This window comes from Heterodontus francisci, chromosome 1, assembly GCF_036365525.1.
Source record: "Heterodontus francisci isolate sHetFra1 chromosome 1, sHetFra1.hap1, whole genome shotgun sequence".
NCBI classification, from domain to species: Eukaryota; Metazoa; Chordata; class Chondrichthyes; order Heterodontiformes; family Heterodontidae; genus Heterodontus; species Heterodontus francisci.
Window position 1 is genome coordinate 24,502,001 of NC_090371.1, and position 17,494 is coordinate 24,519,494.

Below are 17,494 nucleotides of genomic sequence, written 5' to 3' on the forward strand. Positions count from 1 at the left end.
TGGACCACGACCTCTGGCTGTGCACCCTCACCCTCCAGAATGCTCTGTAGCCACTTGGCAATATCCAAGACCCTTGCACCAGGGAGGCAACATACCATCCTGGAATCATGTCCGCGACCACAGAAATGCTGGTGTGTTCCAACTATAGAATCCTCTAACTATTGCTCTCCTGTCTTTTATCCTCCCTCCCTACACAGCTGAGCTCTGGTCATGACTCTCACTGCACTCTCCAGAGGAATCCTCTCTCCCTTCGGTACTCAGAATTGCATACTGGTTAGAAAGTGGGATGCCCTCTGGGCATCTACACTACCTGCCTTGTCCTTCTGGTCTGTCTGGCAATCACCCAGTCCCCCTCTGCCTACACTCTCTTAAGCTGCGAGGTGACCACCTTCTGAAACGTGCTTTGCATTTATCCCTCATCCTCGCGAATGCACCTCAGTGACTCCAGCTGCTCCTCGAGTTCCAATTCCTATTACATTATTAATGTACTACATTTGGTAGTTTTAAAGCGATACTTAGTTGCACTGAAGCTTCAAATTCGAGGCTTGAGTTAATACATTTTATACAAAAGCAAAATACTGGAAATGCTGAAAACCAAAGATACAGAAAATACTGGAGATACTCATCAGATCAGGCAGCAGCTGCAATGAGAGAACGAGTTAACATTTCAGGTCAGTGACCCGACATCAAAACTGCATAAAGTCTGAGATGCAATAGGTTATTAGCAAGTAGAGGCAGGGAAGGGGTAAGCTAAGAAGACTAAAAGGCAGGAGAAATTAAATGACAAAAGGGATCATTGTGCAAAGCAGGACTGCATGGTAATGCGGCAAGGAGCAGAAGATGGGCTCAGAGGAGGCGTAAAAAGCAATGTGATGCACCCACCACAAATCACAATCCCAACCAACTGTCCTTGCAAGCCCTAAGAATGTTTTATAATGCTTCTCTATTAAAAGAGTAACAATAATCAATAAGTACATAAAAAAATTAAGATACTTGGAGAGGTTTAAGTTAATTAAGGAGAGTCAGCATGGATTTGTAAAAGGCAGAAGATGTTTAACTAACTGAATTTTTTAAAGTAGTAAAAGATAAAGTTGATCAAGGGATCCCAGCGGATGTTGTCCATATGGAATTTAAGAAAGCGTTGACAAAATACCACATAAAAGTCTGGTTAACAAACTTGAGGCTCATGGAATAGGAAGGTCAGTATCAGCTTGGATAAAAAAAATTAGCTTAAGGACAGGAAAGAGAGTTGTGATAAATGGTTATTTTTCAGACTGGAGAATGGTTGATAATGGTATTCCCCAAGGGTGTGTGCTAGGACCACTGCTTTGTTTGATATATACGTGAAGATATAGTAATGAGGATGATACCAATCGACTGCAATAGAACGTAGATAGACTAACAGAATAGGCAGACAAGTGGCAGATGGAATTTAATACAGAGACGGGTGAGGTGATGCGTTTTGGCAGACGGAATAGGGAGAGGCAATACAGACTTAATGGCACAGTTCTAAAAAGTGTGCAGGGACAGAGGAACCTGGGGGTTCATGTGCATAGATTTTGAATGTGGTAGGACATATTGAGAGTAGTTAGCAAAGCATATGGGATCTTGGGCTTCATAAATAGGGGTATTGAGCACAAAAGCTGGGAAAATATGTTGAACCTTGATAAAGCTCTGGCTAGGCCACAACTAGAATTGTGTCCAGTTCTGGTCATCACACTTTCGGAAAAAAAAGTTAGAGTCCTTGAGAGGGTGTAGAGGAGATTTACCAGAATCATTCCTGCGAGGAAAGAATTGAGCTACCATATTAGGTTGGAGAAGCTGGGGCTGTTCTCCTTGCAGCAAAGGAGACCGAGGGGTGATCTGAGAGGTGTACAAGATTATGACAGGTTTCAATAAAATAGACAAAGAAAAGCTGTTCCCATTAGCTAATGGAACAAGGACTGATGGATTCTCCTGTCACTTCGACAGATGAGTGTTCAGCTACGATATTGGCCGTTCACCGTCTAGGTTGGCGAGGTCTCATATGCCATGTGAAACCGATCTTGCTTTGTAGATTCGGTTGTAAATATTACACATGAAGGGACCTGGCTGTTTTCACCTGTTGAGATTTCTTCATGATAGAGACTTCTCCATTTGGATCTGATTTTTTTGGGTTTTTTCTCCCATTTGGTGGAGTCCAACTTACAGGCCTGAGATTGGTTTTCAGATGTCTTTGTATCTAAGTATGAGACGTCTTATAGTGCGGATTCCCTGTTCAGTTGACTGTGGAATACTGTTTTGGTATGCAGGAATCCCCCATGCGAACCACATGGCCGACCCAACAAACCTGAGCTCTGATGAGCATGCTCTCGATACCAGGTATATGACACCTTGCAAGAGCATCGATGTTAAGGATTTTGTTTGATGTTGATGTTGCAGATAAATCTTAAGCAGCGAAGGTGGAATGCGTCCAGTTGCTTTATGTGACATTGGTAGGTTGTCTATGCCTCAGTTTATACAGAAGCAATGCAAGAACCACTGCCTGGTAAACTTTGATGTTTGTTTTGAGAAAGACTCAATGGTCTCTCCAAAGCCTGTGATGAGCCTGTTGAAGGCTGAGTTTACTTTTGCCAAGCGATAACCGATTTCATCATCCAATGTAGTGTTGTTGGAGGGAATACCCCCAAGATAGCAGAAATAGTGAACTGATTTGAGGGGTGTATTGTTGATTGTGTCCATTAAGTCTTGGAGTTTGTGGCCGGGGCAGGCTAGTGCAAGATCTCCATCTTTTTCAGACTTATTGCAAGGCCGAAGAGGTCTGAGGCTTGGGAAAAGCGGTCAATGAGCAGCTGGATGTCCACCAGAGTGCGTGCTATGAGAGCAGAGACATCGGCAAACAAGAGTTCACTTAGTAGCTGTTTTAATCTTTGTGCGAGCCTTGAGCCTTTGTCGATTGAAGAGGTTGCCATCCGTACAGAACTGAACGTGTACTCCTATGTCAAGATCTTTGAGTGCATATGGCTGTAAAGGAGCTGGCAAACAGAACTGGAGCCGTTACGCAGCCTTACTCGGTGCCATTGGTCACAGAAAAGGCATCTGATAAGGCACTGTTCTGCATCACACTGACCATCATGCTATTACAAAATGAGCGGATGACCCTGATCACCGTTTCAGAGCAGCCATATTTGTACAGCACCTTCCACAGGCCTTCACGGTTTACTCAAGACCTTGGTCAGGTCAATGAACACCATGTAGAGGTCCTTGTTCTGTTTGCGGGACTTTTCTCAGACACGCTGCAAAGGTCATGTCAACCGTTGCTCATCCAGCTAGAAAGCCACACTGTGATTCTGGGTACACAGAGTCTGTAAGATGAGTGACAATCCTGTTGAGAATAACCCTTTGAAGTACTTTTTTCACTGTAAAGAGAAGTGAAATATCACGATGATTGTCACAGACAGACTTGCTTTCCTCCGTTTGTACAGGTGAGTTGTGGAGGCAATCTTGTAATCTTGGGACACAATTTCCTGGTTCCAGATTAAGCAGAAGAGGCTAATGAGTTTCTTAACAATGTGAGCTCCTCTGTACCCGAATACCTGAGGTGGAATGCCCTCGGCTCCCAGAGACTTAGCCACAGACAGTTGCTTTATGGCCTTGGTGACTCCGGCTTGAGATGCAAGCAATCGAGGGCAATTTCATCCAGAATGCAATGCTGTGGAAGTGATTCAATGGCATCGTCACACACTGTGGATTCTTGGTTCAGGAGACTGTTAAAATACTCTACGAAACAAGAGAATGTCATGCCTGCTTGTTAGCAGCTGACTGTGTCTGCTGAGAGAATGTATCGTACCTTTGGATTTGGGGCCATAGACAGATGGGAGACCATCATGGACAGCCTTCAGGTTATGCTTATTGGCAGGCCCCTGAAGCTCTGCAGCCTGGTCCCCCACCATTGGTTTTTCATCTCTTTCAGTTTGGCTTGCAGCGTGCATTTTGCTTGATGGTATTTGGCTTTTCTTGCTGATTTTTTTGTGCGTCAGGTATGTAGGATCTGTGAGCAGTGTGCAAATCATCCAGTAGCTTGGCTATATCATGGTTGTTCTTGCCAAACTAATTTTGGTGCTACCGTTCGACGAATCCAAGGATCTCAGATGCCGTGCTATGAGGGACATCTCTTAACTAGTTCCAAGAATCTTCAAAGTCTACGTTTTCCTCTGGAATGCCAGCAAGCTCTACAGTTAATATTTGTTCCAGTTCCCGTCTCTTGGTCTTTTAGAATAGTTAAGTCAAGCTTCCTTTGTGGTTTGACTCGGTGTCCTAATACTTTAGGTGTTACCTTCAAGGACATGATGCGCCTGACAAGCCGATGGTATGACCAGCACTCAGCACCTCTACGGCAGCAGGTAGAGCGCATGTTCTTCAAGTCTCTGTCATACAATAATGTAGCCTAACATAAGCCAATATCCAGATCTGGGGTGCACGCATGCTGTTTTCAATTTATCAGCTTGTTGAAAGAATGCATTTGTGATAGTGAGGTCAAACTCGCTGGTTGTTGGAGTTTACTCTACCAATGCCATGGTAACCCAGCACACCCCTCCATGTATTATAGCCTGGACTAACACAAGCATTGAAATCACCAAGGATGATGATCCTGCTGAGATTGTTGTGGAATGCTTCTTTGACCTTGTCAGTGTGTCATTGTTGGTGCACAGGCACTGATAAGTGTTGCATACAGGCAAGACTCATTCAAAGTACCTTGAGCAGTAAGTCAAGCTTACAAGCCAATTCAGATTGACTGGTGAAGCCCACACCTCATGTTGAGGCTGGTTCTTGGACTTGCCAATCCAGTAGAATGTGTCGCTTGCACCTACCTCAAGATGAGACTCCTCTGCAAAAACCTTGTTCTACTAACAGTGGCTATGTCAATATTGTACCAGCCCAGCGTTCTGGCAACAAGGGCTGTTTTACACTCTGGTCTTACATGTTTGTCAGAATAGTTTTAAACTTTCATAAGCCGAGTGCCAACAAATTAGTGCATTCATGAAGTCTGCTTAAGTTCAAACAGATTTATTTTCCAGGCAGCCAATCAAAAAGATAAATTCGGGTAAGTATTGAAAAGTTTAGAGGACCTCAACCTGCTGAATGAAAAGCAAAAGTAAAATGTGAAGGTTAAAAACAAAATGAACATTTAAAAAAAATTTTTGGTACACTTAATTCCTGCTTTAATTTCCAACATCCTTGACGCTAAACAAATTACTTACAGCTTTCTCTGTTCTTCAGATAACTGATTATTGTGACACATTTTTAGTGCAATCCCAGATTCTCCCACCTGCTGCCATGGAGACATCACCTACAAATGTAAAATCAAGATCAATTTTAAAAGCTATTTTTAGGAGAAGAAAATAGCCTTTTCTCAAAGTTCACACAGAATTTTGTCTGTCTAACCATCCTGCTCCATAGTATGATTTTAAAAATGAGAAAGGGTCAAGGAGAATAAACTGGTTGCGTAATCATACAATAAAGATGATCTCTTCAAAATACTGTAAATTTTAGTGGACATATTAACACCATCCGATTCTTGGAGCTACACAATTTCTCCTAATTCTCTTCCAGCTGAGTCTAGGGAAGATGGTGGCGCAGGAGTAATGTCACTGAATTAGTATATCTAGAGGCCCAGACTAATGCCCTGGGCACACTGGGTTCAAATCCTACCACGGCAGCTGGTGGAATTTGAATTCAATTAATTAATAAACTCAATTAATTAACAAAAAAATGAAATGGAAAGCTCGTCTCAATAATGGTGCCATGAAACTATCAATTGTTGTAAAAGCGCATCTGGTTCACCAACGTCCTTTAGGAAAGGAAATGTCCTTACCTGGTCTGGCCTACATGTGACTCCAGACCCACTGCAGTGGTGGACCCTTAAATGCCCTCTGAAATGGCCTAGCAAGCCACTCATTTGTCAAGGGCAATTAGGGCTGGGCAACTGCTGGCCTTGCCAGCGACACCCACATTCCATGAAAGAATTAAAAAAAATTGCTATGAAGTTCAACAGAAAAATGGACATTGTGCCTTGCTTTGCAAAATTGTGAATCTACCATTCAAAAAGAGGAAACTTCAGTTGGATTGAAGAACACAGTGGTGATTGGTCAAAATAAAAGGTCAAATATGTATAGCAGTACAATGTACACACAGGATCTGCAATAATCAGCCAATGCTCCTTAGATATGGAGGTGCTGCCAGAGGACTGGAGAATTGAGGATGTTACAGTTCACAGAATGTTGAGTTCTGATGAAAGGAAGCAGACCTGAAACATTAACTGTTTCTCTCTCCACAGATGCTGCCAGACCTGCTGAGTTTTTCCAGCACTCATTGTTTTGATTTCAGATTTCCAGCATCTGCAGTATTATCCTTTTATTATATGAGAATGTTTAAAAAGGGTGCAACGATAAACTCAACAACTACAAGCCAGTCAATTTAACCTCGGTAATGGGAAAGCTTTTAGAAACAATAATCCGGGACCAAATTAACTGTCACTTGGACAAGTGTGGATTAATTAAGGAGAGCTAGCAGAGATTTGTTAAAGGCAAATCATGTTTAACTAACTTGATTGAGTTTTTTGATGAAGCATGATTAAGTAAGTAAGGTTGATGTGTTGTGTATGGACTTCCAAAAGGAATTTGATAAAGTGCTACATAGGACTAGGAGTATGACTAGGCCATTCAGCCCTTGCAGCCTGCTCTGCCATTTGATAAGATCATGGCTGACCTGGTTGTGGTCTCAACTCCACTTTCCTGTCTGTTCCTATAACCCTGGACTCCCTTGTCTATCAAAAATCTAATTCAACCTTGAATAAATTCCATGACCCAGCCTCCACTGCTTTCTGGGGAAGAGAATTCCACACACTAACGATACTCTGAGAACACAAAATTCTCCTAATCTCCAGCTTAAAAAGGGAGACCTCTTATCCTTAAACTGCGTCCCCTAGTTCTAGTCTCACCCGCAAGTGGAAACATCCTCCCGGTATCCGCCCTACTAAGTTCCCTCAGAATCTTATATGTTTCACTAAGATCATCTCTCATTCTTCTAAACTCCAATGGGTATAAGCCCAACCTGTACAACCTTTCTTCACAAGATAAGCTCTTCATTGCCTGAATTAGTTGAGTGAACCTTCTCTAAACTGCTTCTAATGCAATTATATTCTTCTTCAAATAAGGAGACCAAAACTGTACACAGTACTCCAGATGTGGTCTCACCAAGGTCCTGTACAGCTGCAGTAAAAACATCCCTACTTTTATACTCAATTCCCCTTGCATTAAACACCGATATCCATTTGCCTTCCTAATTGCTTGCTGTACCTTCATACTAACCTTTGGTGATTCGTGTACCAGGACATCCAGATCTCTCTATACTGAGTTTTTAAAAATTCTCTCACAGGATATGAGTGTCGCTGGCGAGGCCAGCATTTATTGCCCAACCCCAATTGCCCTCGAAATGATGATGAGCCACATTCTTGAACCACTGCAGTACATGTGGGGTAGGTACACCAACAGTGCTGTTAGGAAGGGAGCTCCAGAATTTTGGCCCAGCGACAGTGAAGGAACAGCGATATGGTTCCAAGTCAACATGGTGTGTGGCTTGGAGGGGGACTTGCAGGTGGTGGTGTTCCCATATATCTGCTGCTCTTGTCCTTCTAGGTGGTAGAGATCACAGGTTTGGAAGGTGCTGTCTAAGGAGCCTTGGTGAGTTGCTGCAGTGCACCTTGTAGATGGTACGTACTGCCGTCAGTGCGCTGGTGGTGGGGGGAGTGAAAGTTGAAGGTGGTGGAAAGGTGCCAATCAAGCGGGCTACTTTGCCCTGGACGCTGTCGAGCTTCTTGAGTGTTGCTGGAGCTGTACACAAGTGGAGAGCATTCCATCCCACTTCTGACAAGTGCCTTGTTGATGGCTGACAGGCTTTGGCGAGACAGGAGATGAGCTATTCACTGCAGAATTCCTAGCCTCTGACCTGCTCTTGTAGCCATAGTATTTATGTGGCTATTCCAGATCAGTTTCTGGTCAATGATAACCCTAGGGTGTTGAGAATGGGGGATTCAGCAATGGTAATGCCAATGAATGCCATGGGGAGATGGTTGGATTCTCTCTTGTTTGAGATGGTCATTGCCTGGCACGAATGTAATGTGTCACTTATCAGCCCAAGCCTGGATGTTGTCCAGGTCCTGCTACATAGGGACACCGACTCCTTCAGTACCTGAGGAGTCGCGAATGGTGCTGAACATTGCACAAACGAAGATCCCCACTTCTAACCTTATGATGGAGGGAAGGTCATTGATGAAGCAGCTGAAGATGGTTAAGTCTAGGATACTACCCTGAGGAACTCCTGCAATGGTGTCCTGGAGCCTCTTTCTTTGCGGTAGGTAAGACTCCAACCAGCGGAGAGTTTCCCTGGATTCCCATTGACACCAGTTTTGCTCAGGCTCCTTGATGCCACACTCAGTCAAATGCCGCCTTGATGTCGAGGACAGTCACTTTCATCTCACCTCTTGAGCTCAGCTCTTTGGTCCATGGTTATACCAAGGCTGCAATCTGTCTCAATTTAAATAGTATACAACACCCTTCTATTCTTCAGTCAAAGTGAGCAAGTTCACACTTTCCAACATTATACTCCATTTGCCAAATTTTTGCCCACTCACTTCACCTATCTATATCACTTTGTTGACTCTACCTCCTCTTGACAACTTAGTTTCTTTCCTATCTTGATGTCATTGCCAAATTTAGCTACCATACATTCAGTCCCTTCATTCAAGTCATTGATATAAATTGTAAATAGTTGAGGCCCCAGCACAGATCCCTGTGGCACTCCACTCGTTACAACTTGCCAATCCAAAAAAGACCAATTTATCCCTACTCTCTGCTTCCTGGTAGCGAACCACTCCTTTACCCATGCTAATGTGTCCCCCTACACCATGTCCTCTTATCTTGTGTAGTAACCTTTGATTTGGCACCTTAATAAATGCTTTTTTGGAAATCTAAATACACATCTACAGGTTCCCCTTTATCCACCTTGCTTGTTACTTACGCAAAGAGCTCTGAAAAATTTCCCTTACAAAACCATGTTGACTCTGTCCATTATGATTTTCTAAATATACTGCTATAACCTCTTTAATAATGGATTCTAATAATTTCTCTATGATAGATGTTAGGTTAACTGACATATAGTTTCCTGTTTTGTGTTTCCCTCCTCCTTTTTTGAATAAAGGTGTTACATTTGCTATTTTCCAATCCGCTAGGAACCTGTCAGAATCTAAGGAATTTCGAAAAGCTATAATCAAAACCTCTGTTATTGCTGAAGCCACTTCTTTTAAGACTCTAGGATGCAGGCCATTTAGTCCTGGGAACTTGTCAGCCTTTAGGTCAATGAGTTTTCCCAGCATCTTTTCCTGGTGATGGTGATTGTTTTAGGTTCCTCCTTCCCTTTCACCTCTTGATTTTCAAGTATCTTTGCCAGGTTTTCTAAGTCTTCTACAGTGAAAACAGACAAAATATCTGTTCAATGCCTCCATTTCCTTGTTTTATATTATCAATTGCCCAGACTCTCTCTAGAGGACCAACACTAGCTTTAGTTACTCTTTTCCTATTTAAATACTTATAGAAATTCTTACTATCTGTTTTTATATTACTATCTAGTTTTCTCTCATTCTACTTTCTTAAAAGAACAGGAACAGGCCATTCGGCCCTCCAAGCCTGTGCCGATCTTGATGCCTGCCTAAACTAAAACCTTCTGCACTTCCGGGGACCATATTCATCTATTCCCATCCTATTCATGTGTTTGTCAAGATGCCTCTTAAACGTCGCTATCGTACGTGCTTCCACCACCTCCCCCCGGCAGCAAGTTCCAGGCATTCACCACCCTCTGTGTAAAGAACTTGCCTCACACATCCCCTCTAAACTTTGCCCCTCACACCTTAAACCTATGCCCCCCTAGTAACTGACTCTTCCACCCTGGGAAAAAGCTTCTGACTATCCACTCTGTACATGCCGCTCATAACTTCGTTAACCTCTATCATGTCGCCCCTGTTCTCCCTCAATTTTTTTTGTCATTTTTTTGCTGTTTCTTAAAAGCTGTTCAATCTTCTAGCCTACCACTAATCTTTGCAGATTCGTAGAGTGTTTCTTTCAATTTGATACTATCCTTAACTTCCTTATTTAGCCATGGATGATGCATCTCCCTCAAAGAACCTTTCTTTCTCACTGGGATAAATCTTTGCTGAGATTTAAGTATTTCGTTAAAAGTCTGCCCCTGCATCTCTGCTATCCTACCTTTTAACCTAGTTGTCCCAGTTTGTGTTAGCTAGCTCTGCCTTCATAGCCTTCGAATTACCTTTATTTAGGTTTAAAACACTAGTCTTAGTCCCACGCTTCTTCCTTTCAAACAGAACGGGATATTCTATGTTATGATCGTTGTTGCCTAGAGGTTTCTTTACCATGAGCCTCAGTTGAAGCCCATTGAAAAAAAAGCAACAGTGGCAGCATGGATATGAAGTTGGCTGAGTTACAAGAAACAGACAGTAAAGGTTATTTTTCAGACTGGATGAAGGTATACACAGTGGGGTTCCCCAGGGATGGTACTAGGACAAACGAACAAACGAATTAGAAGCAGCACAACTGCTTTCTTTGATATATACTAAATGACCAAGACATGAGCACAATTTCAAAATTTACAGATTAAACAAAACTTGGAAATACTGTGAATCATGAGGAGGTGAGACTTCAAGGGGTCATAGACAGGTTGGTGGAATGGGCAAAAAAGTGGCAGATGAAATTTAATGCAGAGAAGTGCGAGGTGATACATTTTGGTAGGAGAAGCAATAGAAACGGAAGGCTGCAATTCTAAATGGGGTGCAGGAACAGAGACACCTTGGGGTATATGTACACAGATTAGTGAAGGTGGCAGGGCAAGTTTAAAGAGTGGTTAAAAAGTACACAGGATCCTTGGCCTTATAAATGGATGCATAGAGTACAAAAGCAAGGAAGATATCAAGAACCCTTAAAAACATTGCTTCGGCCTCAATTGGAGTATTGTGTACTATTGTGGGCACCACACTTTAGGAAGGAACTGAAGGCTTTAGAGAGGGTGCAGAAAACATTTACGAGAATAGTTCCAGGGATGAGGGACTTCACTTATGTGGACAGATTGACGAAGCTGCGGTTGTTCTCCTTAAAGAGAAGGTTGAGAGATTTGATAAAAGTGTAAAAAATCACGGGGGGGGGGGGGGGGGGGGGGTTCTAGACAGAATAGATAGAAACTGCTGCCATTAGTGGATGGGTCGAGAACTAGAGGAGACTGATACAAGATGAATGGAAGAAGAAACAATGGCGAGATGAGAAAACACTTTTTTTTTTTAAAAAACCACAGCAAGTGATTAGGATCTGGAATACACTGCCCGAGAGTGTGGTAGAAGCCGATTCAATTGCAGCTTTCAAAGGGAATTGGTTAAGCACGCAAAGAGAAACAATTTTCAGGGCTATGGGGAAAGGGTGGGCCAAATGGCCCCCTTCTGTGCTGGACCCATACTAAGATTCTAATTCTATCATCCATCAGTGCATACAAGGAAGTTGTTTCAGTGTATTTACATTTACTTGTGCCCAAGTACGATGATCAAAGGTGACGGATCTTAAATATTCTCAGCATCATGCATTCAGTTAAGTTACATTTTGGAGATCTCCATCTCTCCAGCCTATTCATCGCACCTTCCACTGCATCTGTATGACTTTATACATTCAGCACAACACATTAACAACAAATGGTTGGAGAATATCTAGAACTTTCATTGAAATTGCAAATCTTTATTTCACCTTTTTTTTTATTCATTCATGGGATGTGGGTGTCGCTGGCTATACCAGCATTTATTGCCCATCCCTAATTGCCCTTGAGAAGGTGGTGGTTAGCTGCCTTCCTGAACCGCTGCAGTCCATGTGGGGTAGGTATACCCACAGTGCTGTTAGGAAGGGAGTTCCAGGATTTTGACCCAGCGACAGTGAAGGAACGGACCTAGATCAATGCCGGGTGGTCCGTCCGGTTTCATTGCTTTTTATTGACTTTGTAGTGGTTAGGTACGACTGAATGGCTTGCTAGGCCATTTCAGAGGGCATGTAAGAGTTAACCACAATATTGTAAAAATTACACAACAGAAAACATTAGTGGACATTCCAGCAATGTATGGAGACAAATTCAACAACTAAATTTGCACTTGATTCAGTTTTGAATTTGTCCAATGTTATTCCGCTAAAACATTTTATTATCTGTGTCAAAAATAAAGTGGGCACCAGGATGTAGCATTAAATAGGAGAAACAAGGTGCCTGAAGGGCTGGGAGAGACCGATAGCACTAGAGTAAGAGATAGTAAGGTATGAGGTGGGGTCAGATTAAGAGGTAATATAATAAGGTCTAAATTAGGGTTACAGTACATGTACGTCAACACAAAGCGCAGTAAATAAGGTTGGTGAGCGGCAAGGACAGATAGCCACACGGAAATATGATGTGGTGATCACAGAAACCAGTTCAAAAAAAGGACAGGACTGGGTACTACATATTCCTGGATAAAAAGTGTTTAGGACCGATACGGAAGAGAAGAAAGGAGGAGTGGCAGCACTGATTAAGAAGAATATTAGTGCTGGGAAGAGAGGATATTCTAGCAGGGTCAGAATCTATTTGGTTAGAGTTAAGAGATAAAAGAGGTGCCAATGCACTACTGGGAGTAGTCTATAGGTCATCAACTAATGGGAAAGATATTGTTACGACCCGGTGAGAAAGGGGTCGAGGGTTCCCTCTCAGCCTTCAGCTGGTCTTACCGTAACAGGGTTTAATTTTAAACACACAGTGTTTTCAGCTACCCCTTGGTGAAGCCTTGATGACTGCTTTCCAATTATAAGACAAAGAAACCAGCACAATCAGGTTTTCTTAGGTTTAAAGAAGAAAAGTTAAAATTTATTCAACTTAAACTCTAATTCGGTTAATGCCCAAGGATACACGACGCGCCCATGCTAGCATGCATACACAATATACACATGCAGATAGAGACCGAAAAGAGACAAAAATGAAGTGTAAAAGTTTGAGTCAATCTCTGAAGAGGGTTTTTGTTACCGTTCTTCGAGTTCACTGTAAAGTCCTTCATTGTAAGCAGATCTTGCTTTTCATTTGGGCCCAGTATTCTTCTTGAACCTTATTCACTGTAGCAGACCTTTCTCTCTTGCGGATCATTTGTCTTCAGTGGATTTGGAGTTCCGTGAGAGAAGGAGAGCCAGGAGTGGCTGTGGCGAGCCAGCCAGGAGAGGTCTTTACAGTCCAGGAGCAAACAGACACTGAGTTCAAACTCCTTTGTACAATTCAGAAAAACCAGGTTGCCAAGCAGGCTAGTCACATGACCAGCTGGTCTGACCACGTCTGTTTGTGGATTTTCTGGTCTTAGCTGACCCTGGAATGTCTCTTCTTGCACACAATACCTGGTGCTCAAAGTCCATTGTGGGTTAAATTGGATAAGGGAAGTAACCCCTTTGTCTCCACAAGCACTGTCTGTTAATATGCAAATATCTTTCCAGCCAAGGGCTTGGTGTTTTTTTTTTCCAAAAAGTCCTTTCTTCACTTCAGCAACAGTTTTCAAATCAATGTTCATATGATAAAATTAATATGCCTCATTCTTGGTAGGTGGGGGGGTCTAGCGTGACAATATCGAGGTGCAAATTTGCAAGAAAATTACAGAGAGGTGCAAAAACTATAGTGGGGGACTTCAATTATCATAGTGAAGTGTGAGATAGCAATAGCACAAAGGGCCAAGAGGGGGAAATGTTTCTGAAGTGTATTCAGGGGAATCTTCTTGATTAGTATGTTTCCGGCCCAACAAGGATGCATGCATTGCTGGATCTGGAGAATGAGGTGGATCAAGTGGATCAAGTATCAGTAGGGGAACATTTAGCGAATGGTGATCATAGTAACATAATACAATGGAGAACCAGGCTGAATATAGAAGGTTCAGAGGGGAAGTGAAAAAGCAAAGAGAAATAAAAAGACAGTATTGAAAGAGACTGGCAGCTAACATAAAAGGGAATCTCGAAGTCTTTTTTAGGCATACAAATAGCAAAAGGGCGGTAAAAGGTGGAGTAGGGCCAATTAGGGACCAACAGGGGGATTGACACATGGAGGCAGGGGGGGAATAGTTGAAGTATTAAATGAATACTTTGCATGTCTTTACCAAGGAAGATGATGCTAGTGAGGCCATGGTGAAAGAGGACGTAATTATGCACTCAAAGGATTTAAAAGTGATAAGGAAGAGGTATTAGATAGGCTGGAATACTGAAAAGTAGATAAAACACCAGGACCAGATGAGATGCATCCAAGGATAACTAGGGAGGTGAGAGTGGAAATTACAGAGGCACTGTCCATAATTTTCCAGTTTTCCTTACACTCGGGTGGTGCCAGAGAACTGGAGATCTGCAAATGTTACACCTTTGTTCAAAAAAGGATGTAAAGATAAGCCCAGCAACTGCAGGTCAGTCAGTTTAACTTGGGTGGTGGAGAAACTTTTAGAAGAAACAATAATTCATGACAAAATCAATAGTCACATGGACAAATGAGAGTTAAATAAAGGAAAGCCAACATGGATTTCTTAAGGGAAAATCATGTTTCACTAACTTGGAGTTTTTGGAGGAGCTAACAGAGAGGGTTGATGAGGGCAATGTTGTTATGGTGTACACGGACTTCCAAAAGGCATTTGATACAATGCCACACACAGAAGTTTAACAAAGTTAAAGTTCATTGAGAAACTGCTCCACTCATGAAAGGATCAAGAACGAAATGGGACAGATTTAAGGTAACTGGCAAAAGGATCAATGGCAACATGAGGAAAAAATTTTTCATCTAGCTACTGGTTCGGATGTATATGGAATGCACTGCCAGAGAGTGCGGTGGAGGCAGGTTCAATTGAGGCATTCAAAAGGGAATTAGATAGCTGCATGAAAAGGAAGAATGTACGGTTATGGGGAGAAGACAGGGAAATGGCACTGAGTGAATTGTTCACTTCCAGAGCTGGTGCAAACATGATGGGTTGAATGGTCTCCTTCTGTGCTGCAACAATTCTGTGATTAGGTTTAGGACAGCTATGGAAAAAGACGAAAAGCAACCTGGAGTCAAAATACTTAATTGGAGGAGGGCCAATTTCAGTGGGATGAGAATGGAACTGTTCTGGGTAAATTGGAATCATCAGGATGGTCCAAGAGCTCTCCGCTTCTTCCTTGAACGGAAGCCCAAGCAGTCCCCATCCACTACTACCTGCCTCTGCCTGGCTGAACTTGTTCTCACATTGAACAACTTATTCCACTCACTTCCTCCAAATTAAAAGGGTGTGCTGGGTACCCGCACGGGTCTTAGTTATGCCAGTCTTTTCGTGGGATCTGTTGAACATTCTCGTTCCAGTCTGACTCAGACCCTCTCCCCCAACTCTTTTTCCAGTACATTGATGACTGCACCAGCATTTCTTCCTGCTCTCACCCCAAACTGGAACACTTCTTCAACTTTGCTTCCAATTTCCACCCTTCTCTCGCCTTCACATGGTCCATCTCCGACACTTCCTTTCCCTTCCTCAACTTCTCTGTCTCCATCTCTGGGTTAGGCTGTCCACTTACATTCATCATAAGCCCATCGACTTACCTCGACTACACTTCCTCACACCCTGCCTCCTGTAAAGACTCCCTGCCATTCTCCCAGTTTCCCCTTCTCAGACTCCTCTGTTCTGATAATGCAACCTTCCACAACTGCGCTTCCGATATGCCTCCCCCCTCCACCACCGTAGTTGACAGGGCCCTCACCGCATCCAATGCATTTCTTGCACTTCAGCCCTTATCCCTTCCCCTCCCTCCAAGAAATGCAACAGAGTTCCCCTTGTCCTCACTTTCTACCCCACCAGCCTCCACATCAAAGGATCATCCTCCACCATCTCAAACACCTCCAGCGTGATGCCACCACCGAACACAAGTTTCCTTCCCCCCTCCCCCATTCAAAAATCCAATGGGACTGTTCCCTCCGCGACACCCTGTTCCACTCCTCTATCAGCCCCAACATCCTGTCCCCTTCCCAAAGCACCTTCCCATTCAATCGCAGGTGGTGTAATAACTGCCCTTTTACCTCCTCTCTCCTCACCATCCAAGGCTCCAAATATTCCTTCCAGGTGAAGCAGCAATTTACTCGTACTTCTTTCAATTTAGTATACTGTATTCGGTGCTCACAATGCAGTATCCTCTACAATGGAGAGACCAAACACATATTGGTGACTGCTTTGCGGAACACCTCAGCTCAGTCTGAAAGCATGACACCTCCCCAACCCCCCACTCGCCAAACAGCTTCCGGTTGCTTGCCATTTTAATTCACCACCCTGCTCACACCCATATTTCTATCCTTGGCCTGCTACAGTGTTCCAAGGAAGCTCAACGTAAGCTCAAGGAACAGCACCTCATCTTCTAATAAGGCACTCCCCAGCCATCTGGACTCAACATGAAGTTAAAAAATTTCAGTTCATTACAGCATTTTTTAAAAAAAATTTATTTATTTTTTAGCCATGTGCTTGTCTTAAACTAGTTTTTCATGCTTTTTCTTTCAGACAGAGCTGTTCATTATTCTGCCATTAACACTCTCTGGACTCATGCTTTGTCTTTCCCTACAACGATTAGCACTCCCTTTGACTTTTGTTCCATTGCATCTGTCACTTAATCTCTCCTGCCCTCCGCCCTCTCTCACACCCTCCCTTTTGTTGTTCTTCCCCTACTCACTCATCTTTCACTTGCTCAAAGCCTAGTACATTTCTAACTTCCGCCAGTTCTGACCTGACCTGAACTGTTAACTCTATTTCTCTCGCCACAGATGCTGCCAGACCTGTTGAGTGTTTTCTGCACATTCTGCTTTTATTTCAGATTTCCAGCTTTCACAGCATCTTGCTTTTATTAAAATTGGAATCAAAGATTGGCAGGCAAAACTGTAATTGAACAGACTGCCTTTAAAGAGGAGATAGTTTGGGTATGGTCACGGTACATTCCCACAAGGGACAGAGATACAGCAACCAAAGCCAGAGCTCCCTGGATGATGAATAGAGGAGAATAAGATGAAGTAGGAAACAAAAAAAGGCGATGACATGTCAGGTTGATAAAACAAGCAAGAACCAAACTGAATTTAGAAAGTTTGGTGGAAGTGAACAAGAAAATAAGAGAGGCAAAGAGAGAATATGAGAAGAGACTGGCAGCTAACATAAAAAGAAATTCAAAAGTCTTCCATAGGCATTTAAATCATTAAAGGGTAGCAAGCAGAGAGGGTGGGGCCAATTAGGGACTGAAAAGGAGATCTATGCAAGGAGGCTGAGGTATGAAATGAGTACTTTGCATGTCTTTACCAAAGAAGATGTGCCAAAGTCACAGTGAAAGAGGAAGTAATTGAGATACTGAATGGGTTAAAAATTGCTCAACAGCATACATCA

General features: G+C 42.9%; 1 protein-coding gene across 2 annotated transcripts in view; it reads right to left on the minus strand.

The window, feature by feature from the left end:
- The window catches only part of dnaaf9 (dynein axonemal assembly factor 9), a 265,646-nt gene that overhangs the window by 79,597 nt on the left and 168,555 nt on the right, over window positions 1-17,494 (minus strand). For both annotated transcript variants that reach the window (XM_068028730.1, XM_068028729.1), the window contains one exon: window positions 5,241-5,329. In XM_068028730.1, coding sequence (XP_067884831.1) covers window positions 5,241-5,329 — 89 coding nt within the window. The remainder of the gene's footprint in view (window positions 1-5,240; window positions 5,330-17,494) is intronic.